The 26,933-nt window shown below is 38.8% G+C and overlaps 1 protein-coding gene across 1 annotated transcript; it reads right to left on the bottom strand.

Annotated features, from left to right (window-relative positions):
- OPRK1 (opioid receptor kappa 1) lies at positions 1 to 26,628 on the bottom strand. Its single transcript, XM_055318334.1, has 3 exons — positions 26,372 to 26,628; positions 10,634 to 10,986; positions 1 to 1,075 (listed from the first exon to the last, which is right to left on the bottom strand). Exons 1-3 carry the CDS (start codon positions 26,626 to 26,628, stop codon positions 543 to 545), a joined length of 1,143 nt encoding a protein of 380 aa, XP_055174309.1. The 3' UTR covers positions 1 to 542.
- Between the last annotated feature and the right edge of the window lie 305 nt (positions 26,629 to 26,933).

Here is a 26,933-nt window from a genome sequence, read left to right as displayed (position 1 = left end):
CAGCCACACTACATGTGTGTCCACATAGCATAAAGTGAGCTGGACATGTGCCCTGGAAATGGTTTTTGTTTTTATTCAGGGTGTTGTTATCAATGTAAAGCATCTGGATGAGATGCCCACTAAGCTCTAAAACCAATATTTTTTTTCTTGTCCTTTTTTCTAAACAGAGCTTTTGGAACCACATTGCATGGGAAAGCCACAGCAGATGGGTCCTGAACTAAATCTAGGTGACCAGAAGAAAAATGCTTCTTTGTTCATCAAAGGAACTGACATCAAAGGAAGTCAGCCTTTCTTCCCTGCCTTAGAAAGGGGCTGTATTTGCTTACTCGATTCTTTTGTACTCCATCCCTACAACCTTGATGCTTCCACTGACCTGGGTGGCAGACCCAGTCTGCATCTTATGACCTCAGACCATGAGATTTCTAAAAGTTTGTTAAAAATTCTATCTTTCCATGTTAGACTTCAGTACTAATCTGAGTTAACCCGAGATCATTAAACTCTTCTCTTCCTGAAGAACTGTAAGAAGACATCTCCACGACTAGTCATACTGGTTTATTTAGCCCATCAACATCCCTCATGTAAGCAGGATCCTGAACTGTATTTCTGACTCTACTAGTGCTCTGTCGCTCCATCCTCATCTTAATTGGAAAGCAGAAGTCCCTGAAACACCGCTTGAAGTTTTCATCAAGAAAGGCATAGAGAATGGGGTTCAGACTGCTGTTGGTGTATCCCAAGGCAATGCAGAAATAATAGCTGGAGAGGGCAGCTGTGCTGTGAGAGGCATTCCCCAGAGCTTCCACAAGGATGAAAATGTGAATGGGTGTCCAACAGATGATAAAGACTGCCACCACCACAAGGACCAGCCTGGTGATCCGACGAAGGTTGCGATCTTTCTCTCGGGAGCCAGAAAGGAGTCGGACACTCTTCAAACGTAGGATCATCAAGGTGTAGCAGATGATGATGATGAGGACAGGGATCACAAAGGCAAAGATGAAGACACAGATCTTCATGAAGAGGTCCCACCAGGAGTAATCATCATCTGGGAATTGCAAGGAGCACTCGATGACATCCACGTCTAAACAAGGTGAACAAAACAAACAGAAGCACAAAAAGAAAATCTATTCTTATTATTGTGGCTGCAAAATATTCTAAAAGTGAGTTTTAATATGTTTGGGTACAAAAGTCCAATTATGGTAAGATGACAGTACCTGAAACAGCCCACCAAATTAGGAATGGATGCTGTATATATTAACCAGACTATCTGTGCTTAGATCAATGAAGCTAGAAAGTCACCATTTATTGGTAATGTATACAATGCTATGGAATACATAAAGCTAGCTAGCAATATAAATTATGTAGTTGTGGAAACCAGTTTGATATGGATGACTTTCAGAAGAGCTAAATTGGTAATTTATAGCATTAAGCCTTACTTGTATTTCCATTAATTAACAATTGTCCCAGACCTATAGCTCTGGCAATAAAAGCTAGTATCTATTTGTAATAAGTGACTAAATATTTCAAATCTAGCCATTCAATTTAACAAAAACCAACTTTTATGAAAAAAATCAAGTGATTTACAAAAAATTACTATTTGGGACAGTAAAAATTTATATAAAGTGTGTCTGGTCGGCATGGGTGGCTCAGTGGTTTAGCACTGCCTTCAGTCCAGGGCGTGATCCTAAGACCCGGGACCGAGTCCCATGTTGGGCTTCCTGCATGGAGCCTGCTTCTTCCTCTGCCTGTGTCTCTGCCTCTCTCTCTGTGTCATGAATAAATAAATAAATAAATAAATAAATAAATAAATAAATAAATCTTTAAATATGACCCAGGAATTGTGACTTAATGGAATTGATTGACTAGAGGGTGTTGTTGAGACATGAGTAAACTTTTGGAGAAGGAGAAAGAGGAAGAAAAGGAAAGAAAAAAAACAGAATAAGGAAAAGGAGAAAAAGGAGGAAGAAAATCATGCTCATTAGCACTATCATCAAGAAAATTCATAAATGAAACAGATTTTTCATTTTTTAACAACACTATGTAATGGACAAAACAAATATTTTATATGATTACTTGACTTGGAAAACTGTGTATTTGCTCTGCTTCTCTTTGATTGATAGTATTCCCTTTGTAATGACCTTCATATTGGAAAGAGCAGAGATCAAAAAGAACAGAGACCCAGGATAAGCACTTTTATGACACTTCATTGAGAGCCTGCTCACCACTGTGGGGGGCTCCCTTTCTCCCCAAGCATCAGCCAGCCCACATTTTTCCCCTTCCCTCTGAGCAGTCATTGAGCACAGACCAGGCAAACTCTTTGTCCTGATCCTTCTTTACAGGTAAAGTAATCATGGAAAATAATAAGAATAAAATTTTTATAATGACAATATTTTCTTCTGATATTGGGAAAATCCACTTCAAAAATAGAACAAGATTTTTTTTAAGTAGTGAAACAGCTCTATTTGTGTTTTTTAAACATTTTAATGTGATTTTGGTCAAATATCTCTTAGTAAAAACAAAATATATCATCTTATAATTTCAATTAGGCATACTGTAAAAAAGAATATAATCATTTTGGCCAATTAATAAAGATGATTATCTTATAAATATATCTTTTATCAACTAGATACCAGATCAAACCTTTCATTAGTAAACACAAACTTCCAGAATAACTCGATTTTTTGATTCTCTAAAAAAAATAAATAATTGTTTAAAGTACTATTACATGAAGACTATTAGAAACAAGCAAGCATCTCTTTTAATTTCTGCTTTTAGTGTTTATGGGAATACTAAGAGTTAAAATCATTTTTAAAAAATCATCACTATTATCATTGATAAAAAAGCATTTATTAAACAGCTTTTGACAGGTACACATTGAAAAAAATCTGAATTTAAAAAACATACTAATCTAGATTTGATTTGTCTATTGAATCTAGTGAAGATAGGGAACACATCTAGTTTTGTTTTGTCTTTTCCATGCTTTACTTTTGTATATTTCAACATTGTCTCTTTCTGGAGGTTGGCCTCAGCTTAAATGCCACATCAGAGACATTCATACAGCTTCTGATCCATTTGAATAGTCCTCACCCTTGCAACTTATTTTCTCTCTATATATTATATTTACCTTATTTTAAAATCATTATATAATGACAGAAGCTAGACAGAAGCTCTTCTGCAAAAATATGTTACCCTTCCTGACATTTTTCTCTCCATCCAGAATCAAACTACCATAGGGTGGATACCCAGCTTGCTTTATCCAATATATAATCCCTGCTACATAGGGTGGCAAGAACATAAGATACTTAAGGAATATAAATCCTTAAATAAGAACATGAGGTGCTTCAGGAGTACAAATTGTTAAATAAGTGAATAAATGAATACCACATGGAAACCCTTGAAAATGGATACTGATTACAGTAGTTATTATGGAAGAGCAATCTGCTAAGATAAGTAAGGCAATATAAGAGCTGATGTTTAATCAGCTTCCTCTTGAACAAATTGTCTTTCATGTAGTAGGAGCTCAATAAATATTTGCTGAATGGGCAAAATAAACTACCACTACTTTTACAAGACCTTGGAAAGCATTCAGTGTTAGAGTTAGAAATATCCTCCAGATATGCCAATGAAGCTAAGATTATACCAACAAAGAGAAAAGAGAGTACTGAGGCAATCATCAAGGAAATTCAAGTCAACATGTACCATTTCTATTAAATGTTCTCTTTCAGGAAAAAGGGTGCATCTTTAGCTTTAATGACACACATAGGTTGAAAGTGAGGATAGAAAAATATATTCCATGTGAATATAAATCAAAACAGAGCAGAAGTAGCTATACTTATATCAGACAAAACTGGCTTCAACTTATAAACTGTCATAAGAGCCAAAGAAAGTCACAATATAATGATAAAAGAGCCAAGTCATCAAAAGAATGTAACAATTATTAAATATATATATATATATATATATATATATAAATGCTTGAGTTGAATGACAAAAGAATTACAATATACCAGAACTATGGGATGTAGCAAAAGCCATTCTTAGTGAAGTTTATAGTGATAATCACCTACATTAAAAAAAAATCTCAAATAAATAACCTAACTTTACATATTAAGGAACTAAAAAAAAAAAAAGAACAAAGTCCAAAGTTAGTAGAAGGAAGGGAATAATAAAGAACAGAACAGAAATAAATGAAGTAAAGACCAGAAAAATAGTAGAAAAAAATTGGTTTTTTGAAAAGATAAACAAATCCAAACTCTTAGACTAAGAAAAAAAAGATATAAGACTGAATGAAAGAAAAGATATTAAAACTGATAACACAAAATACAAAGGATCATAAAAGACTACTATACACAATTACATGTCAACAAATTGGATAAGCTAGAAGCAATTGATAAATTCCTAGAAACATACAACCTATAAGACTGAATTATAAGGAAATCTAAAAATATGATAGACTAATAACAGATAGATTGAGACTACATAAGAAAAAAAAAAAGACTACTACAAAGAAAAACCAAGTGCCAGATTGTTTCACTGGTGAGTTTGATCAAGCATTTAAAAAGGATATCAATCTATTGCAAGCTTTTTCAAAAGTTGAAGAAGGTACGCTTCCAAACTCATTTTACAAGCCAGAATTACCCTGATAGCAAAACCAGAAAAGGGCACCACAATATCTCTGATGAACAGACATACAAAAGTCCTACTACACTAGCAAACCAAATTCAATAGTACATGAAAAGAATCATATATCATAATCAAGTGAGATTTATCCCTGGAATGCAAGTATGGCTCACAAATCAAACAATGTGATATGTCACATTAATAAAATGAAAGATTAAAAATCATAAGATCATCTCAATAGGAAACCTTTGACAAAAATCCAACGTGTATTCAGGATTAAAATTCTCAACATGGTCAGTATAGAAGGAATGTATCTCAGTGTAATAAAGGCCATATATGACAAGCCCAGAGGAACACCCTGCTCAACAGTGAAAGATTGAAAACTTTTCCTCTAACATCAGGAACAAGGCAAAGATACTCACTCTCACCAGTTGTATTCAACATAGTACTGGAAGTCTTAGCCAGAGCACTTAGGCAAGAAAAGAAATAAAAGGCATCCAAATCAGACATAAAATTGTTTGGAGATAACACAGTCTTATGTATAGAAAACCCTAAAACTCCACTAAGACACTATTAGAAAAAACGAATTCAGTATAGTTGTAGAATTCAAAATCAGGGGATCCCTGGGTGGCTCAGCAGTTCAGCGCCTGCCTTTGGCCCAGCACGAGATGCTGGAGTCCCGGGGTTGAGTCCCACATCGGGCTCCCGGCATGGGAGCCTGCTTCTCCCTCTGCCTGTATCTGTGCCTCTCTCTCTCTCTCTCTCTCTCTCTCTCTGTCTCTCTGTATATATATATATGATATATATATATAATATATATATCATATATATATATCATGAATGAAAAAATCTTTAAAAAAAAGAATTCAAAATCAATAAACAAAATCAGCTGCATTTCTATACACTAACAATAAGCTATCTGAAAAACAAATAAAACAATACCATTTATGTTATCAACAAAAAGAATAAAACACTTAGAAATAAATCTTTAAATAAATCTAAAATATCTGTATATTGATAACTGTAAAACATTGAAATAAAAGGAATTTAAGAAGATACAAATAAATAGAAAGATATTGTATGTTCATGGATCAGGAAAAATAGCATTGTTAAAATGTCTATACTACACAAAACTATGTACAAATTCAGTGCAACCTCTATCAAAACCCAATGGCACTTTTCAATGCAATAGAAAAAAATAATTCTCAGGGGTTCCTGGGTGGCTCAGTTAGTTAAATGTACAACTCTTGATTTCGGCTCAGGTCATGATCTCAGGGTTGTGATATTGAGCTCTGTGTCCACAATGAGTGTGGAGCCTGCTTAAGATTCTCTCTCTTCCTCTCCCTCTGCTCCTCCCCACCCTGAACTCACTTTATCTCTCTCAAAAAAATAAAAATAAAAAAAAGAAGAAGGAAAGAAAGAAAGAAAAAAAGGAAGGAAAGAAAAGAAAGAAAGAAAGAAAGAAGAAAGAAAGAAAGAAAGAAAGAAAGAAAGAAAGAAAGAAAGAAATCTTAAATTCATATGGAACCACAAAAGACTGAACAGTTAAAGTAATCTTAAGCAAGAACAAAGCTGGAAGTATCACACTTCCTGATATCAAATTATATTACAAAGCAATAATAATCAAAACAGTCTGATGCTGGCATAAAAAACAGACACATATTCTAATGGAATGGAAGACAGAGGCCATAAATAAACCCACACATATGCTAGTCAAGAAATCTTCAATAAGGGTACCACAAATAGAAAATGGGGAAAGAATAAGTTCTTCAATAAATGGTGCTGGTAAAATGGGGTATCCACATGCAAAAGAATGAAATTAGGCCTTATCTTACACCATCCATAAAAATCAACTGAAAATGATTAAAGACTTAATGTAAATAAAACCATAAAATTTCTAGAAGATAACATAAGGGAAAAGCTTCTTGATACTGGTCTTGGCAATAATTTTTTTTGGATATGATACCAAATGCACAAGCAATAGAACCAAAAATAAATGAGTGAGATTATGTCAAACTAATTCGAACTAAAAACAACAACAACAAACAAAAACAAACCCAAAACAAACCAAAAAACTTCCTGCACAGAGAAAGAAACAACCAACAAAATGAAAAGGCAACATACAGAATGGAAAAAAATATGCAAATCATGTATCTGATAAGGGGTTAATATCTAAAATATATAAGGAAATCATATAACTCAATAACAGAAAAGCAAATAACCTGATTTAAAATGGACATAGAACTGAAATAGACATTTCTCCAAAGAAGACATACAAACTACCAACAGGATTATAAAAAGGTGCTCAACACCACTAATCATCGGAGAAGTGCCAATAAAAACCACAATGAGATATCACCTCATACCTGCTAGAGTGGCTATTATTAAAAAAAAAATTGTTGGCAAGGATGTGGAGAGAAGAGAACTCCTGTTGGTGGGAATTCAAATTGATGCAGCCACTCTGGGAAACAGTATGGAAGTTCCTCAAAAAGCTAAAAATAGAACTATCATATAATCCAGCAATTCCATTTCTCAGTATATATCCAAAGGAAATGAAATCAATATCTTGAAGATATCGGCACTCTCATGTTCACTGCAGCATTATTTACAATAGCCAAGATATGTAAAAAAAAAAAACCACCACAAAATGTCCACCAATGGATGAATGGATAAAGAAAATGTGGTATACAGTGTGTATATACATACACACAATGGAATATTATTCAGGCTTTGAAAAAGAAAGAAATCCTGCCATTTGTGGCAACATGGATAGACCTGGTGAAAATTATGCTAAATTAAATAAGCCAGACACATAAAAACAAATACTATATGATCTCCCTTATACATGGAATCTAAAATAATCAAACTCATAGAAGCAGAGAGTAGAATTGTTGTTTCCAGGAACTTGGGGTAGAAGGGATGGGAAGCAGTGGTCAAAGGGTACAAATTTCAGCTCTGCAAGTAAGTAAGTTCTATAGATCTACTATGCAGCAGAGGTTTTATAGCTAAGCATGCTGTACTGCATACTCAAAGTTTGCTGAGAGTGTAGATCTTATGTTAAATTTTCTTATTACACAAGAAAAATAATAATAAACCGGGCAGGAAGAAACTTTAGGAGGTGACAGAAGTCTGTGGTCTTGATGAGGTGATAGTTTCACAGATATATATTTATCTCAAAACTCACTGAGCCGTTCACATTAAATAATCACAGCAGTTTGCACATCCACCATAATAAAGTGATTTTTCTACAAAGTAGTCTTTTTCTTTTGTATCAGTATTTGAAGGCCCTAGCTTTCTGTGGCACATGTTCTAATGTCTCAAGGCTGTTGTAATTATAGAGTTTGCTCTAATATCTAAACTTGAGTTTTCTTTGTATTCTTTTTGTTAAGAATAATTCTGTTCCTATTGTAGCCATTACAGTAACTTAGTGATTATAATAGTAGTAATAAGCAGACTGTGAATTTCTTGCTTTCCATGTACTGACTAATTAGATCTGGAAAACTCCTAGGAGGTAGGCACTATTATTTATCGCTATTTTGCAGATGAGGACATTGAGGCATCTAAGTAATGTCTCCAAAAGGATCCTGTCCATAAATCATGAAATCAAGATTCAATTCCAGGCAGTTTGCTTCCAGAATCTGAGCCCTTAACCAAAAAGAAACCGGAAAGAAAATCAGAGGCATTAGCTGAAATTTCTCATCCAGGTGGATATGTTCTAATGCAATTGATGCCTGATTTCCTTCACTGAGCATTCTCCACAAACACAACACTTTAAATTACCACTGTCATTCAGCTCTGATTCAGGAGATTATCTAAAACACTCCTCTTGGTGATCCAAGAGTCTTGATGGGGAGTGTCATCCAGCCCTCAAAAATGAGCAGACTAGATGGTTCAGAGACAGTCTTTCATTACATAAGCAAAATCTGCTTTAGAAAATAAAAGAAACAAAGAAAGAAGGAGCCCTCCTACAAGGCTACCTTAATTTTCTCCCACTCTCCCCTCTATTTGTTGCACAAATTAATCTCCCGACACTGGTGGATCCTTTCTTCCATGGCATTAGCACACATTCATCTACAGGAAAACCTACATCTATCTTCTTCTTTTTCTTTTTTAAGATTTTATTTATTTATTCATGAAAGACACAGGCAGAGAGAGAAGCAGGCTCCATGCAGGGAGCCGGATGCGGACTCGATCCTGGGACTCCAGGATCATGCCCTGGGCTAAAGGCAGGTGCTCAACTGCTGAGCCACCCAGGTGCCCCCTACATCTATCTTCATATCCTCTTTCAAAAACTGAATTGGAATTCATTGTTTCTAGGATGTCATTTTCTGACGATGATTAGAAGAGTGTAGTGGTTAAGTCTGTAAGTATGTGAAATATCAAAATCAATCAATTCTTTATTTGCCCTGGGGAAAATTGCCATCCTCTTTTATTATTTAGCCCATTCTTCTAGTCCTCATGGTGCAAATGTAGCCTGTCCTCTTGAATTCAGCTATTAAGCATCAACACCCTAGGGTCAGAAGGGTTTCTTGCAACTTTATTTCCATTTGTTGAATGCGCGAAGAAAGGAAATCCTGTGTGTAATCATATTTCAAAATGCTTCTCTGATAAAGTTTGGCATATTTTAAAATTTAGCCAGTATTATAGCTTAACACCTTCCACGGCTGAGCTGGAAATTCATTTTAGAGTTTAAGAGGGAAAAGATTGTCTATCATTACAAACTGGACCATGATAGATAAGCTGATTTTATTTAGCACCTGCTTTTTCTATGATCTGGAAGATCCCTACTATACCCATTCAATTACCTGTATTTATAAGTATCATGAGCTTCCTTAGTAAACTTAGTAAACTAGAGAATTTAGAGAACTGCTGCAGCAATAAACAGCATTTATAAAGACCAAAGTGACAGATCTGTTCCCCTCTTCCAAGTGAATTTCCATCAGGACTGAAGATATTTTCATAGTTTTACTTTTACTAGTAAAGCAAAGCTGCTGGAACAGTAGTTCTCACCCTGGCTGCAGGTCAGTCACCTGAGGACATCTTAAAAACCTTGACACCCAGGGGTGCCTGGGTGGCATAGATGGTTAGGTGTGTGACTTGGTTTCGGCTTGGGTTTTGGGATCAAGCCCTGCATTGGGCTCCACATTCAGCATAGAGTCTCCTGGGGCTTCTCTCTCCCCCTTGTTATGCTTTCTCTCTCTCTATCATAAATAAATAAATCTTTAAAAAAATCTTGATACCCAAACTGTGCCTCAGGTCAATTAAACCAGACCTTTGAGGGGTGGGACCAGGCAGCAGTACAGTTGACCCTTGAACACCATGGGTTTGAGCCACACGGGTGCACTTATACACGGATTTTTTCTTATAAGTGCAGTACTATAAATGTATTTTCTCTCCCTTATTATTTTCTCAATAACATTTTCTTTTCTCCAGCTTACTTTATTGTAAGAATACAGCATATAAACATGTAATATACAAAATACGTGTTAATCAACTGTTTATGATATCAGTAACCCAGTCTCTGGGTCAACCGTAGACTATTAGTAGTTATGTTTGGGGAGTCAAAGGTCATACATGGATTTTTGACTGCATGGGGCTGGTGCCCACCACTATTCAAGGATCATTTGTATTTTCTGAAGTGCCCAGGTGATTCCGACATGCAGTCCAGGGTGAGAACCATTACCCTAGAAATACTGGGAAAACATCAAATATCCTGTTAGCATTAGTTAAGAACTAGTATAGTATATTCAGAATCCAAATTTTGCTCACGGGTACTATTGTCTATCTGTAAACCCAATTCTTTATGGCCTATGCCAAACGAAGTTGTTACAATGGTGAAATGGAGATTAACCCCTAACGCACAAAACTGTTGTGTTTCTCATCTTCCATGGATTTAGGCATTACGTTCCCACTGCCTTTTAGTTTTTCCCTTAGATATGTGTCCTACTCACTTGCAAATTAAGAATTGCATAATTAGAAGTAAGGTTCTTAAAAATGAGATGAAAATGACTGCCCTTACCTTCCCTGACTTTGGTCCCTCCAAGAACTATTGCAGATATGCCAACAGATGACGATAAGAGCCAAATACAGATGTTGATGATCTTTGCCTTCATGGGTGTGCGAAAGTCTAAAGCCTTGACAGGATGGCACACAGCAATGTATCGGTCCACACTCATCATGGTCAAGGTGAATATGCTGGTAAACATGTTATAATAATCAATGGAAATGACTATCTTGCACAACACATCCCCAAATGGCCAGGAATTCATCAGATAGACCGTGCTCTGGAAGGGCATGGTTGTAGTAACTAAAGCATCCGCCAACGCCAGGTTAAATATATAAATGTTGGTTGCTGTCTTCATCTTTGTGTATCTAAAAGACAAGAAATAAGATCATTTCTCTTCATCTTTGTGTCAAATCCTTGAGGTAAACATGTTTGTGACAACCTTTGACTTACTGAATTTGTTTTTCTAATTCATTTATTCTTTGCGTACTTATTGAGCATTTAATATGTAAAAGGACTGTTCTAGATCCTAAGGGTAGTAGAAAAAATGGACAAAAATCTCTGACTTAACTTAGCTTTTGTTCTAGTACTTTGTTCAAAATATATTTAAATTTAAAAAAGGTAAAGAAAATAACAGATAAATATATGAATATATATATATATACAGATCTTTTTGACAGACTTGCTCATAATACAGGTCTTTATTTTGTGACTGACAATTCATTTTAATCCTATCTGGCTTTAAGCATTTTTTACATACTTTATTACTTCCCTTTCACTGCATAAAACAAAGATAAAGCTTCCTCAACTTTCCCTCGGGGTCATTTTGAGAAATCCATCATTGTAATTACGTCTTTTGAAAATTTGAAATGTGTTTCACTTTTAAAACACATTCAATTTCAATTGCTAAAACACAACTAAGTTTGTTGGTTTTTGTTTGCCAGTGTGCCTTTAGTTTTTCATCTTAAGTGCATTATGTAAATGATGCTAAGCTCTTCCTTATACACATCACAACACGAAATGTAATCTAGAACAGTAGGTGAGAAATAACTCAGTTTTTCTATACTCTCATCTTGAGAGATTTTTAAAGCACGTAAGCTGTTTCCTCTTCCAAACGAGGGGACAGTAATTTTCAAAAGAGGTCAAAAAGATTGCCTTTAAACCCAAATTTAAAAAAATAATAAAAATAAACCCAAATTATTCTTTGCATTATAACATGAAGTTTAGAACAATTCCACTCTCAACTAAAACTGAATTAAGAGGATTGGTTTACTTAGGGAATGCCCCCTCAGGGATCTATAGGGCATGAAGCATCCCAAACAGTTTCAGCAGGTTTTCAGAGGCCAAATGCTAAGATATGTATGGGAAATCTATGTTAATTACTTTCTACACACCTCAGATTTGTAGACTTTATCGTAATTAATTCAACCATACCCCTATGGTATGGCTTTGATTGTCACTAAAGGTCATTTTTAAAGAGCTGTCTTATAGAAAACTACTGCTTTCACTATAAAATCCACCTCAATGCTTATTATTGATCACTGCTAGAGTGTCTTTTCAATACATCAATTTCCATGAGAAATGTCTTTTAACATGTAGTGACAAACAGCTTTGGCTCTCCAGGGAGGCAGAGTTGTCTTCCATGAAGTCAGATCATCCTCAGTCTGGATTCAGTATATGACTTTTCTGAGTTTCAGGTCCTGTCACATAAAGATAATAAAACCAAATGGCTGTATCCGAGATAAATGCAGCAGGTGACCTGACTCAAAATGTGTGACACATAGGATCACTCTCAGCGTCCCTCTCACCCTCCCCCCAAATTCTCCCCTTCTTCTTTTCTTCTTGCTAGGAAATGGTTTGTCTGTGCATGGATGAAGGCATGGTATAGAATAGCACAGAGTCGGTATCTGTCGATTTCCATTTTGATGCTCTGCTATCTAAACAGTGCTTTAATCTGAAGAATGAGGAGTTTATTTAACAATATGTTATCTTTTACCTTTACAGATTTCACTCACATATTATTAAGTGGCCTATAAGCTTTAGAAAGTGATTAAATGTGGGATGCCTGGGTGACTCAGTTGGTTAGGCATCGGCCTTCGGCTCAGATCATGATCTCAGGGTCCTGAGATAGAGCCCCATGTCAGGCTCCCTGCTCAACAGGAAGCCCTCTTCTTCCTCTCCCTCTGCTCCTCCCCCTTGCTTGTGTGCTCTCATAAATAAATAAATAAATAAACAAAAACAAACAAACAAAAATAAGTGATTAAATGTATATGGCCAATGCTCAGAGCATAGGCTTTATAAAGGCACAGATAACTAGGGAAGTCCACTTACTGAGACGGAGCAAATGTTTCCAATGAGCAAGACTGAAATGCTATCTTTTCAAATGTTGGCTCCTTTAATATGGTTTTATGTTTGAAAAGTTCATCTTACAAGCCAATCTCCTATTTTTTTCAACTTTCTCCCCAAGAATCTCTGATATAAGCAAAGATTGTAGTCGGCAGAGACTTGGACTTCTGCAGTCACATTTAGTGACCCTTACTTTATGAAGTAAGGTCCCCTCTTATTTTATGAAGTTAGATGGATGTTCCCGGCCTTATATAGTTGTGTAAGCCAGGGTTCCAGTCCTTATTTTTCCCTCCAGCTGTTAGATTTTGGAGAGGTCACTAAAAATGGAACTTCAGTTTCTCAACTATAAAATGGGAAATATAATGCTTACCTCTAGAACTCCTGAGATAATTGATGGAATCCTCCTAATCCCGAGAATATGTCTAATTTATTTTATAGTCTTCAACTCCTCCCCTTCTCTTATGTATGTGGGAGCGATCAGTTACCACAAGAAGAAAAAAGGAACCTAGTTTTTAGTTAGAGCCACGGTTCAGCTTGAATATGAAAGATAATAGTAAAAATGATGCCTGCGACCTTACATGCTAGAAGAACGTGAATGGTATGAAATATGAGGTATGATAAAATATAATATGCATCTTTATCAAGAATAGCCAAATTATGAAGAGTCCACGTGTCCATCGACTGACAAATGGATAAAGGAGCCTTGGTATGTATATACAATGGAATATTATTCAGCCATCAGAAAGGAGGGAATCTTGCCATTTGCAGGGATATGGAGAGAGCTAGAGTGTATCATGTATGCTAAGAAAAATAAGTCAGTCAGAGGAAGGCAAATATCACATGATTTCACTCATAAGTGGAATTTAAGAAACAAAACAAATGAACATAGGAGAAGGGAAAAAAAGAGAGAGGAGGCAAACCATAAGAGATTCTTAACTATAGAGGACAAACTGAGGGTTGCTGGAGGGGAGGTGGACAGGGAGACGGCTAGATGGGTGATGGGCATTAAGGAGAGCACTTGTTGTGATGAGCACTAAGTGTTGTACATATGTGATGAATCACTAAACTCTACACCTGAAATCAATATTACACTATATATTAACTAACTAGAATGTAAATTTAAAAATTGATGCAAATTACATATATATAATATGCATCTTTAAGTAATCAAAAAATGATGAGTGATTTTTCTCTTAGCCTTTCAAAACTACTTTTAACAAATAAATGTATGAAATTACTTAAGGCTTGAACTTAGAAAGAATTCAAACCTGTCATCAAATCTCAGAATAACAGAGATAAGTTCCTATAACAAAAATGTCTACAAATTACACTAATTTTACTATACTAATTGGAGCAAAAGTTCTTGCTCCCAGAGAAATAAGCTCTTCCCAGACCATTCATGTAGGAGCCTACCACTGTCACCATCGCTCAGGGTCAGAGACACCTACCAGAGACCTAGAGACATACATACCTGTGCCTTCCTGCCATGGAGACCCCTGGATCTGCCAGCATCTCTATGTCACAGCATCACTCTCATTTTGAGATGGTTCATGTTAATGATGACAATCTTAGTAACCATTTATTTCAAACCCTCCCTCTGTCAGACTCCGATGTACATCCCACATATTTATCCCATTCAGTCTCCATTGCAACTTCATCTGGTAGGTATCAGTATTCCTTTTCTACAGAAGTCACCACTGAGAATCACTGGAGTTATGTGCATTTCTCAAAGTGATACGGTTATAAAAGCATTGCAAGACTCAAACTTGGGTGCTGGGTGCCACTTTCTGCATTCTTAAACCCTCCCAGCACTCTATAATTTACAAAGGCCAGTGCTTTGATCTCCATGTATTTTATCTGATTCTCACGACAACTGCTCCTCATGTTTAGCCAGGAGATTTATGTCTTCTACCTAATATTAGTGAAGTGAGTTAGACTCAGGTGAGTAAAGTGATGTTTCTAGTGTTGGCAAAGGCTCAGTGGAACCATCTGGAAGGGGTGGCAGGGCAAGGCCTCTCTCCTAGGGTTTTGGAAGACACATACTTATAAACCTACCACACCAAAATAGAGAACCGACAGGCATAATTCAAAGTAGTGAATAAACTATGAGTACAACAAATATTTACTGACAGTCTTTTATATACTACAGTGGACTCTCACAGTGGACCTGTGAGAGTGTGATAATAAGACCCTCACCCTCAAACTGTCTGGTTGAGCACTCTGGTATTGTTAGCATTTAATCAAACTGAGATAGTAGCTAGTCCTTTCAGTCAAATGTCCCCTGAGGGAAAAAAGTAAGCTTTCTTAGTATGATAAGATATGAAATTATTTTCCACTTCATCCACCCTGCCTTACAAAAATTTTTAAGTATTTCAAGTAAAATGGCACCATCTGGGTGGGAAGTTTCGGCTCATATGGAGGTGGGCTGGCAGCAAGTGGTTGCACTTTTTAGCGTACACACCACAGGAGCATATGGCACTAAAAGAGCAAAGTCTGTAAGCTGTCCTTGCTACACTTGTCAATGTTATAAGCCTGCAAATGATGGTAAGGTGTACCAGACAGGATGCAGGGAGCAGGCCAGGAGGAGGCCTAGAGTGCTGAGTCATGAGGAAGGTCATCACTTGGCAACATGGCAGAGGGTATCTCCAGGAATAAGAAATGCTCCCCATTACACAGTAGCACAAGATGTTCCTACTGTATTTCTCTTTACAGAGAATTGAGGGGTGGCTTCTAGATTGGCAGTCATACATGAACAAGGTTGTCTGCTGAGCTGTCAGGAACCAATGTCACCAGGCAGGGTTCCTGGGAGAGCCTGGCACTTGCCACAAGAAAAATGAGGCACCAGCAGGAGGAACATTGACCTTGTGACACAGCAGTCTCACATCTTCTTGTCCTTCCCATGTGCCTGTTGTGCTCAGACACTGTGCAGTAGAAGAGCTCATTCTTGAATTATTAGCATCCCCTGCTCCTGAAGTGCATTGCCTGAGTGCTTTTTTATTTTAAATTTAAATGATATTTCTTTAATCAGGAACTCCTTTTTTTTAATAAATTAATTTTTTATTGGTGTTCAATTTACCAACATACAGAATAACACCCAGTGCTCATCCCGTCAAGTGTCCCCCTCAGTGCCCGTCACCCATTCACCCCCACCCCCCGCCCTCCTCCCCCTCCACCACCCCTAGTTCGTTTCCCAGAGTTAGGAGTCTTTATGTTCTGTCTCCCTTTCTGATATTTCCCACACATTTCTTCTCCCTTCCCTTATATTCCCTTTCACTATTATTTATATTCCCCAAATGAATGAGAAACATACACTGTTTGTCCTTCTCCAATTGACTTACTTCACTCAGCATAATACACCTGCACCCCGATGTTTCTAGCAGCCATGTCCACAATAGCCAAACTGTGGAAGGAGCCTCGGTGTCCATCGAAAGATGAATGGATAAAAAAGATGTGGTTTATGTATACAATGGAATATTACTCAGCCATTAGAAAAGGAACTCCTTTTTAGCTTTATGATAGCATAATAAATCCATAATCTTGATAGGTAATCACCATATATCTTTAATTACAAACATGTTTTCCATTTTATTGAATCGTTGTTTTTAGCTCTCATTTGCAATGTCCCCCATGTTGACAATACACACACTCTCCCTTCTCTCTGGTTATATTCAAGCTTCTTCCCCTGTCTTCATCAATCATTATGTCAACACATTTTTAAGTGTCTGTCCCATACACAGCAATATCCTGGGCATTGAGGATGACTGAAAAACTCAATATATGGACCATGCCCCTGGGAGATTTCCAACTGACTGGCTCAATTACAACTTGAACCAGAGGAAAAGACAGAAGGGAAGGATCAGCAGTGAAGAGATTGGACACATTTAAAAGAAGACAAAACCCGGACAGGATCTTGCACTTTGAGGAGGATTTGGATTGAGAGGCTTTCACAGCTACAGTAATGAGAGCCTGGCTGGGATGGGGAAAAATGTGTCAGGCCCCACAGAAGACCTTGAATACCAACAGGCAAAACCATTTTAAGCATCCATTGAGGGATTAGTCTGTACAGATTCTGTTTTAGGAACTTTATCTGGCAAAGTTGTCATGATGATTAAATGAGACAATCCCACAAAGTACTCAGCACACGAACCGGTACTTGATGACAGCTCACTGGATGCCAGCCCTAAGACTCACTATTGCTGCTGCCAGTATCATTGCTGTTGTTACTACCTGCCACTGTCCTAATAACCTAACCTGTATGACAGTCCCATAAGATACCAATGCCCCCACTTATTCTGAAGAATAAGCAGTTTTAGAGATGATTCTCAGGGGTTCTCAGAGTCCATAGCTAATCAGCAAGGAAATTCAGGATTGTCATTCCAAAGTTTCTTAAGGAAGGAAGAATTTTACTAGAGAAATAATGTGATTCTGTCAATTATTCCGGCAGCTAAAGATTGAAAAACATTCTGATAAGTGTGGTTAAGTATGCGCCATGAGGGTAAAAAACATTGAATATGAGGGAAGGGGGTATGAATCAAAGAATACTAATATAAAACACTAGCATGCTGCCGTCAATGGACAAACGCTGTCATGTACATTATAGTGTTACAGTTTTTCACAAACAGTGCCCATTGTTTGGGTGAGGAGCCAGAGTAAAGAGGAATTAAATGGCTTGCCTGAGACCACAAATTAGTGAGACATGAGGGAGTAAAACATGTAGCCATTAAACTACAGCTCCAAAAGAAGGAAACAAACAAACACCCTAGTGGTCATTCTTCTGAAATGACCCCTTTAGTACAGCAAATACCTACAGGCCAACAAAATGCACCTGAGGAATCACTGTTTGGTCTGGTGAAAAAACTAGTGTGACCAAAAACTCCTGGCCCACAGGAAGCTGGCCACTCACTGTCTCACAGCACTACAGCTGCATTCAGGTCTGAAGACCCTCAACACACCAAGTTCAATGGAAGGAAATTTTTGTGATACCTAGGAAAATGCAGTTCTTTTAAACCAACAGTGGAAGACTAGCATTAACGAGAGACATGCTTTGACACTCTTTTCTCTGTGTTGCCAACAAGCATGATTTATTCATTTCCCTGGGCATGTTTTCCAGATACAAAGATTTGGATTTTATGTTTTAAATGATCAGAAATGATGTTTTAAATGATGGCTTTACTGATGTGAATTTTCAGAAGAATTTATTTGAAAACATAATGAGTTTGCTTCATTAATTCTCCAGATAACTTTCGGTTCATTTCGATAAAATTAATTTGCTATATCTTTTTGGACTACTTACTGTTGAAACATTGGTTCCTTACTAAGGGGCAATAGCTTATTAATTTTCAAGGTAAGGAAAGGAAATTCAGTCATTGTTTTTCCAGTGATCTGACTCTGCAATTGAATATATTCACTATATTCACATTCACTATGTGAATCCATAGATTCACACAGCTGTCAAGCCCCTTTAGTTCCCCAGAAATACTCTTCCATATGCAAAGGGCAAAGGTAGAACAGAAGGACAGAATGTGTCCCTGAGTTCCATGACTGTCACAACCTCAGAGACCACACTGGCAGTGATGTACAGTCAGAATGGTGGACATGCATTGTGTTGCATGGGAGGCAGGCTGTCCATGCAGGGTGGTTGGAGAATGCAATAGCTGGGGCCCAGGACCTCCTTTTCCTCTGTAGGCATGGCCCTGACACCCAGAATGAATATTCTAGTGTATGCAGGTATGCACACAGGGTGAGAGTTTATCATGCCTGATAACACCCAATAGAAAACTACAAATCTCATGTGATTGACTTGTAGTTTCTCAGCCTACAGCTATCTAGATACTTAGAAGTGCACAGATATCTTAAATGATTTTTCCAATTTTATACAGAAAACTGACCAAACTAAGGGAAGCCACAGAATGCTGGCAGAGAGGAGGTAAGATTAAAGATTACCCTTCCATGCTGTCAGAAGGAGATGGCCCCTTCACTGGGCAGAAGGTAACTCTGTAAGCAGAGAGAGTTTAGTTGTCTTGTGAAGTTAAGTTAATACTCAGCAGGAGATCAGTTCCCCTTGTAATAGAGGATCTCTAAATGCTCACAATACTAACCATTGTTAATCTGAAGGCTTCCTGCCCCGCCTTTAGACCAATTCCTTTGGGGTCTCTCAATTCATCACATACTCATCACGTGCCGTCTGTTTTTCTTGTCTTTCACCTGAATTCTGACCTATGGGGCCAGGGAAGGGGTAAGTGTTTAAACACACACACACAAGCCTTTTATAACATCATCCCCACTTCTAAAATCTATTCTCTTACATGAGTTTTCCTTATCTTAGACATAAGCCAGCATCCTCTCCAAAGAAAGAAACAAACAAAAATGGGCTGATTTTCTATAGAGGAATAAATCTTCTGTTAAATAGAGTTTTGAGCCTATATTACTTTCAGCACTGAAACCTTAGAAGAAAGACTGCCCTGCAGCCATACAATTTTAGGTTGTGGCACTAAAAGCAGAGCCCCTCAAGACAACGATAATTGAGTACGTCGAGAAGTTAATCTGGAGTGAGGAAAGTGCCAACTGCACAGCTCACACAAAGATACTGCTGCTCAAGAGATACAGCTGAATGATTAATGGAGAGGAGCAATCATCTCCCAGCCAGAAATAAATCCCTTCTAAAACTAACTCTAAGACAGGCACCAGGAAAAATTGTAAAGTCTCATAAAGTCAACAGAATCAAGAAGTGATTTTGAAGACTACAATTTTGCCTGGAGTCTGTTAAAGGTTGGGAAATGTATATCTGATGACCAAATAGTGTTTATTTCTCTATAATTCTTTCTTTTTCTGATTTTTTGAGAGGAGGAGAGGTGTAGCTTGTTAGTCTCTGATCTCTGAAACAGATCACAAGGATTCGGATTTCAGCAGCATCACATGTTCCACAGGGAAGAAAATTCCATTTTGCGAATCCGTATCACCAGTTGCAATGAAATCAATTCTCTCTTTTAAGAGCTTGTCAAATAATAAAATTACTTGGAGAAATGCAAGATAAGCATTTTTGAAAATCATTTCTGGAGGGATCTTTACTATGCTTACTTTAAAAGAAATGTTCAACATTTATTCCCAAGAGAGGACTCAGGATAAATGAGAACATATTCTTTGATCAAAGTCTGAGGTAAGATGGATGTCAGATAGGGAGCAGCACAAGGTTAATCATACCACTATGCCTCTGCCTTTTCTTCAATGCCTCTCTAGGTGTAGTCTGGTGATATTATCCAAGATAGGCTACAGTGACATTTGAGAGAATATGGAATATGTGTGTACATACAACTGCCGTGATTGCAATGAGAATCTCCCCAAGAAACGGACACCCTGGATGGAAAAGAGGCAGGCACTGCAGCAGACACTCTGCTTGGGTCACCTCACTTCTTCCCACCTCCTCAAAACAGTGATAGCCACACAGTTTTCTGAGACTGATACAACTTCAACCAGGGGACTCAGACTGACTCAGGGGTGACCAGAGTCTCTATATCCTATGTAAGCTAAGATGGTCTCAGCAGAGTGGGACATCTGTCAGTGGCTTGGAGAAGAAATATTCTGCCTCCCAATTTTTGAGCAAGAAAACATATAGCCTTATAGAAAACAACCTGTGTGCCCGGTAACCTTGGGTAGGTTGACTGCCTTTGAAGAAGAAATTTGAGTTCAGGAAATGGAACCATTTCCAGAGTATTTTTGTGGCTCTGTTTATTTTTTTCTAAGTCCCTGATAAAGTCGCCACTTTTAGGAAATTTCAACACTGCCCTCTGAACTATAGGGAAGCAAAAGTCTACTCTCAGGGCAAGGGTCGCAAAAGATTGACCCCCTAGAGGTCTTTATTGTGGTAGCAATGAATTAATGAAAGCTAATGAGAAAAGAAAAATGCAAAACTCAAAAGATTGAGGGCCAACAAATTTTGATTCCTGCTATTTTTGTCCTAATAATTTTTTATTTATACTTACATTTAACTTAAAAAGAAGCATACATTTATAAGAGTATAATTTTTCTTCAAATTAAACAAAAGAGAACATATATACATACTTATTACGAAAATTGAAGCTTGAGGAGAATGTTTTCTTAAGGGGAACAGAAGGGGGATAGGAAGTGTTTAGGGCTGAATTATGTCCCTCAGATACATGTGTTCAAGTCCTAACCCCTCAGTACCTCAGAATGTGACTGTATTTGAAGATAGAGCCTTTAAAGAGGTAAAGGGAGATAAAATCTAGGTAAAATGGGGTCGTGAGGGTGAGCCCTAATCCAATATGACTGGCGTCTGTATCAAAGGAGGAGATTAGGGCACAGACATACACAGTAGGAAGACCATGTAAAGACACATGGAGAAAACAGCCATCGACAAGCCAAGGACAGAGGTCTCAGAAGAAACCAACCCTGCCAACACCTTGATCGCAGACTTCTAGCCTCCCTGTGAGAAAGTAAGTTCTGTCGTTTAAACCAACAAGTCTGTGGCACTTTGTCATAGCGGTCCTAGCATGCTAATATAGAGGAGAACAGAGGCTTCCCTGAGAAAGAAGTTCTACCTGGGGCCAGCGGCCTGGCCTGCCTCGCTTGATGCCTGACCCCCAGGTTTCAGACTTGCTCAGTCAGCTCCATGGTTGCAACCCAATTCCTTGCAACAAATCTTTTCACATGTGCATCTCCTTCTGGTTCTGCTGTTCTGATTGAATCCTGACTAATACAGAGAATATGCAAAGTGAGGAGAGAAGATCTGAAAAGGCTCTGGAAGATATGACCAATTAAGAAACCCGAGAGGAAGAGGCATCAGTGCTGCAGACAAGAGAAACCCCGAAGATGTGGTAGGAAGTCACGGAGGGTGCTATCAGAGGAAGCAAGGGGCATAAGATTGGTGGAGCATACCAAATCTCCACAGAAATCAAGGGACAGTCAGCCTAAAATGAGCAGCTGAAACATGATGCTCTGGCTTTGGTAAAGGAGCAGCAGGGAGGGAACCCAAGTGCACAGCCTGAGGAATAGAAGATGAGAAATTGAAGAAGCAGGATTATCCCCCCAAGAAGCTTACCTACAGGTGAGGAGGATGAAAAGACATTAGCCAAGGGAACTCAGAAAAATGGAAGGGTGATGGATAATGATGACTTGTAAGACGACAGATGCTGGACTATATCCAGATGCTTATGGGACAAAAGCAGTGGTGAGGTTGCAGGTAGCACAGAGGGGAGATAACTAACACAGCAGAGACCTCAGGAGAGCAGGAGGGGATGAGATTCACCTCTCAGGAACAGGGATTTGCCCTGGATACAAAGAAGGAAAGATCTCTGCAGAGACAATGTGGTATGAGGGAGGGTGGCTGCCAATGCACATATGTAGGAAGAACACTCCCAGCAGCTAGACTCTAGTGTCACAGGGAGCTACCATGATGAGACACGGTCAAGAAGACGACATAAGAATTAGCGCCCATTAAATTAATTTGGATTTTGTTTGTTGTTTTGGTTTTGGTTTGGTTTGTTGGGAATGGGAAAAGGAATTGGCTCTTTCTGGAAACAGGAGAGAGACAGAAAAACTAGGCAGACTTGGGGTCAGATACACTTGAAGGCAGTGACTTTGCCCTGACAAAGATAAAACGGATTTTATTCACCAGCATTCAGTTCACTGGGTATAGGAACAAGGAATATAAGGCACTGGCTTGATCCAGGGTCAAGGTTCAGTAGAAGACAGCTGCAGAGGACAAGAAGTCACGGCAGCTGAGTGTATTGTCAAGAGAGGCTGTGGCAATGGTTTGTGGTATCCAGGCAAGGTAAGAAAAAAGAAAGAAAGTCTGGGAGAAAATAAAGGGCTGCCCGGCAAGAAATTATCCACAGGTTTGCAGAAGTGGTATAGTGAACAGCAAACTGACGCACAGGCTCCATGTCATTTGGGCTCCACAATCAGCATGTGTGACCTTAGTCAGTTTATTTAATCTTACTTTGCCTTCATTTCATCATCTGTTAAATGGGGATGATAATACACCTATGGTTGTGAAGAGTAAATAAAGTGATTTCCATGAAGTAGGTAACTTTACTGGCCTGGCATATATTTAGTGTCCCTAAACTTTTAGTCATGTCTGCTACGGGAGGAAATAGCCAAATGCATGGAAGTTGTGGGAGAATGGAAGTTTAAGATGTCATGTCATAGGTGAGACTGCCTGGAGAGATCAGAGATGTGAATGTGGATGGGCATCATAGCATTCCCTGCAGGTGACCTACACAGGAAGAGGTGGAGAGAACACAGGGTTAGGATCTTAAGTGCTGCACCCAGGGGCACACCCAAGGTGTCAGTCAGTAGAAGCCAAAGACAGGGATTTATGGCTGAGGTAAGAACCTCCCACCCCAGGACCATAAACCCCAAAGCCTGGTGAGAAGGGAGGCTGAGTGCTTAGTTATAAGGTTTTCACAATGAAAAGTTCCTATGCCCCAATATTAGGCAGTTATGGTAGTTGGTACATATAAAATGATGAAAACCCTTGAAATGTTAAATATATTCAGAGGATACTGGGCAGCATTTCAGGCATCCAAGATGGGAAAGCTATTTGTAAGACAGGTCTAAAAATAGTCACAGCTTTTTCCACAACCCTAGCTTTCTCCTTGGGTCTGAGCAGGCCATCTCGGACCTACATCTGCCCCAACATCCAAACATCTAAACCCCATCTCTAGAATGATGTCCTAAATGACTGAACCAGGGCCCTTTTCAATGAACAGTGTTTTAAAATAGTCCTCAAAAGTGATCCTCCATCTTTTTAAGCAATGTTGCTCAGCCCTCAACATCAATTATAAAAGTTGCATTTGAATTCCATATTCCAGTTCTGCTCTCAATTCTGGTGTGCAGACAATAGCCACCTCTCTCAAGTCTTCAGTTCCTTCTTCTTCTGAGCAAAATAAACCCACTTCTACCAACCTTCCTTTTGAGGCTTTGTTTTTAACAACTCTTTGGGCATCTCTCAGTCTTAACCAATACCAAATACTCCTTAATCCTCATAGCTATAGATATAAGGAAACAAATGTTTCAGTACATTGGCATTCCAGGATGATTCCTCACTTTTCATACTTCATTTCCAACCAGTTGGGAGTGAGGTGGGAGGATGAATGATGTTACCTGAACTAGCTAACTTTTTTTTGTATTTTTAGCTGAATATATCTTTTAATAAATTTTGGTCCTGGATATCTTTTGGATGCACACACACACACACACACACAGCACATATATAAAATTATATATTGCATATGTTATATAAATATATGAAGAATTGATAAGAGTCCTATATTACTATTTATAATGGTGATTATTCATTATATATAATCACATATAATTGTTATATATATTTCATTTCTATTTCTTCATATTCATATTCACCATTAAAAGTCTTAGTTAATCTATAATTCTGTTTTTGGGCAGCCTGAGTGGCTCAGCAGTTTAGTGGCGCTTTCAGCCCAGGGCCTGATCCTGGAGACCCGGGATCGAGTCCCACGTCAGGCTCCCTGCATGGAGCCTGCTTCTCCCTCTGCCGGTGTCTCTGCCTCTCTCTCTTTCTCTCTGTCTCTCATGAATAAATAAATTGAATACTTAAAAAATATATTAAAAATATATATATATAATTCTGTTTTCATTCTGACATTTCTACTGTTCCCCATGGAGTTGTCTTTGCACATATTTTAGGATTCTTCATTCCTTTTTATCCTACTTTGTAGGGCTATATAAACAGTTGTTAAACAACTAAGAAGCTCTTCTCAAACTCAAAACTTCAGGTGCTCTTTCAAATAACAATAAGATGTATTCATTTTACTCATGCACTTAAATATGATATAAGTAGGAACAGAGTTGTTTCTTTTCTTAGCATCTTCTTTTTGTGTAGCAGTGTTTTATTACAAACTCACAGCCTCTGAACCAAAGATCTCCTAAAGCTTTTAATTGTAATTGAGAACACAGCTGTTTTCTTTTCTTTTGGTTGCTATAATCTTCTCTCTAATGGAGAGCAGCCCTGAAATTACTAAAGACTTTGGAAAACAATGTGCTTTTAAAATATTTCCTCCCTCTGTGGCCTTTACTTGTCACCGATAGGATGCCTATAAAATGCAATACACAATCATGGAAACCAAGGCTACCAAGCTACAAATGCTAATTGTAGATGAAATGAGCTTTATAATGTGTATTTGGAAGCTTAAATGATGGGTTTTAGTTCCGGAGTACAGATGAAGATAAAATTCTCAAACCTGGATAGACAGATGAATGGGCATTTTTTATTATGATGATTTCCCAAGACTCATGCTATAGATAATGTTCTTAAGGTTTATAATAAATAAAGAACTAAACTAAAGCTAGAATTTTTTTAAAGATGTAGTTTTTATTCATCACTTCAATGCCCTTGAAATGAGTGACTTGTGTCCCTTATTTCACAGGAACTCTTCAAAGGAATGTAAACTCCTTATTCACTCTCAAAGGTGTATTTCCAAAGCATTAACTCTCCCAGAAAGTGGAATATTTATATCAAAGGGTATCGAAAGCAAAGTTGAGATTTTTTTTCTTTTTTCTTTTTTTTTTTTTTTTTTTTGTTGTTGTTGTTGAAAGAGGCCAAAATAAAAAATCACTTCACCTACCAGAAAATTAGCAGATATGGGTGGGTATTTGGAGGTTTATAATAGAAGTTGACTTCAATGTAATTCCACCAAAGAGCAATAAAATAGAATCATCAGTTTCTCTCCATGGAAAATAAGAAGCAAAGCAATTTTTGAAAACCTCCACAATCCACACTTTAGAGGATAAATATTAGATGACTTATTTTTTAAAAATCACTGAAATTCTAAGTAAATGAGATAACATTTCAGTACTAAAAGGGCTCGTGGATGGATACTAACAACCCTAAGTATATATGGACTTTTGCTTATAAATCGTAACACCAATCTGATGAGTCACAGGAAATTCTGAATTACCTCGAGTGCATTCAATGGGCTTGAATTTTACCTTAAAAAAATATTTGCAAAGGACAGAACAAAGTGCTCCGAACTAGCGCGGGCAACCAGGCAACCAGGCCAGGCAAATGAACTAGTTTCCTTTCCAGAAGGCGCTGACCTTGCTCCACACCCGAATATTTTCCATAACCATAGTTTTCAGTAAGGGTTTTGGGGCGGGGGGGGGGGGGCGGGAAGGGATGGGAGGGTCATTCAAAGCCTCAAAACTCCCCTGGCTGTTCTATTCGCCCCCGTGCGACCTCAGGGTCCCTCACCCAAAACTCTTCCAGGAATCCTTTACTTCAAAGAGGCCGCCCTCTGAGGCTCTCCGAGGTCCTGCGCCGCCACCTGGCTGGAGCCCCAACCGCGCGTCCCGGCGCCAGGCCGGACCTTCCCTCCCGACCCCAGCCGCTGCGGCGCCGGGACCTGCACTCACCGGATGATCACGAACATGACCAGGGAGTTGCCCACCAAGCCCACGACGAACACCACGGAGTAGACAGCCGTGATGATGACAGGGATGGCGGGAGAGATGTGCGCGGACTCCAGCTGCGCGCCCTCGGAGCCGCCGCTGTTGTTGCCTGGGGTCTCGGCCCAGCCCGGCAGCCAGCCGCTGCCGTTGGGGAGCAGGCAGGTGCTCGCGGAGCAGGTGGGGCCCGGCTCCCCGCGAAAGATCTGGACCGGGGACTCCATGGTCCGGCGGCTGCAGGTGCAGGGCGAGCAGAGGCAGAACCTGCGGGGCCGCGAGAGCGGGAAGCTGGACCCGGAGAGGCAACTTTGCGGCACACGGGCCAGCGCCGGGGGCCAGCAGCGCGGGGCGCCCGCAGCCAGCCCGACGCCCAGCCCGGCGCGCGTCCCCGGGGGCGGGAAAATGCGGGCGCCTGGCGCTACCCGCTCGACTAGCACAGCGGACAGCGCTCGCTCCTCTTCCCCGGCTCCTGCAATCCCCTCCAACCCCTTCCTAGGTACGACCCCCCTCTCCGCCCCCTCCCCCGTGA

Source organism: Nyctereutes procyonoides, unplaced genomic scaffold (genome assembly GCF_905146905.1).
Source record: "Nyctereutes procyonoides isolate TBG_1078 unplaced genomic scaffold, NYPRO_anot_genome, whole genome shotgun sequence".
NCBI lineage: Eukaryota > Metazoa > Chordata > Mammalia > Carnivora > Canidae > Nyctereutes > Nyctereutes procyonoides.
This window is presented reverse-complemented; position numbering and strand designations above follow the sequence as displayed.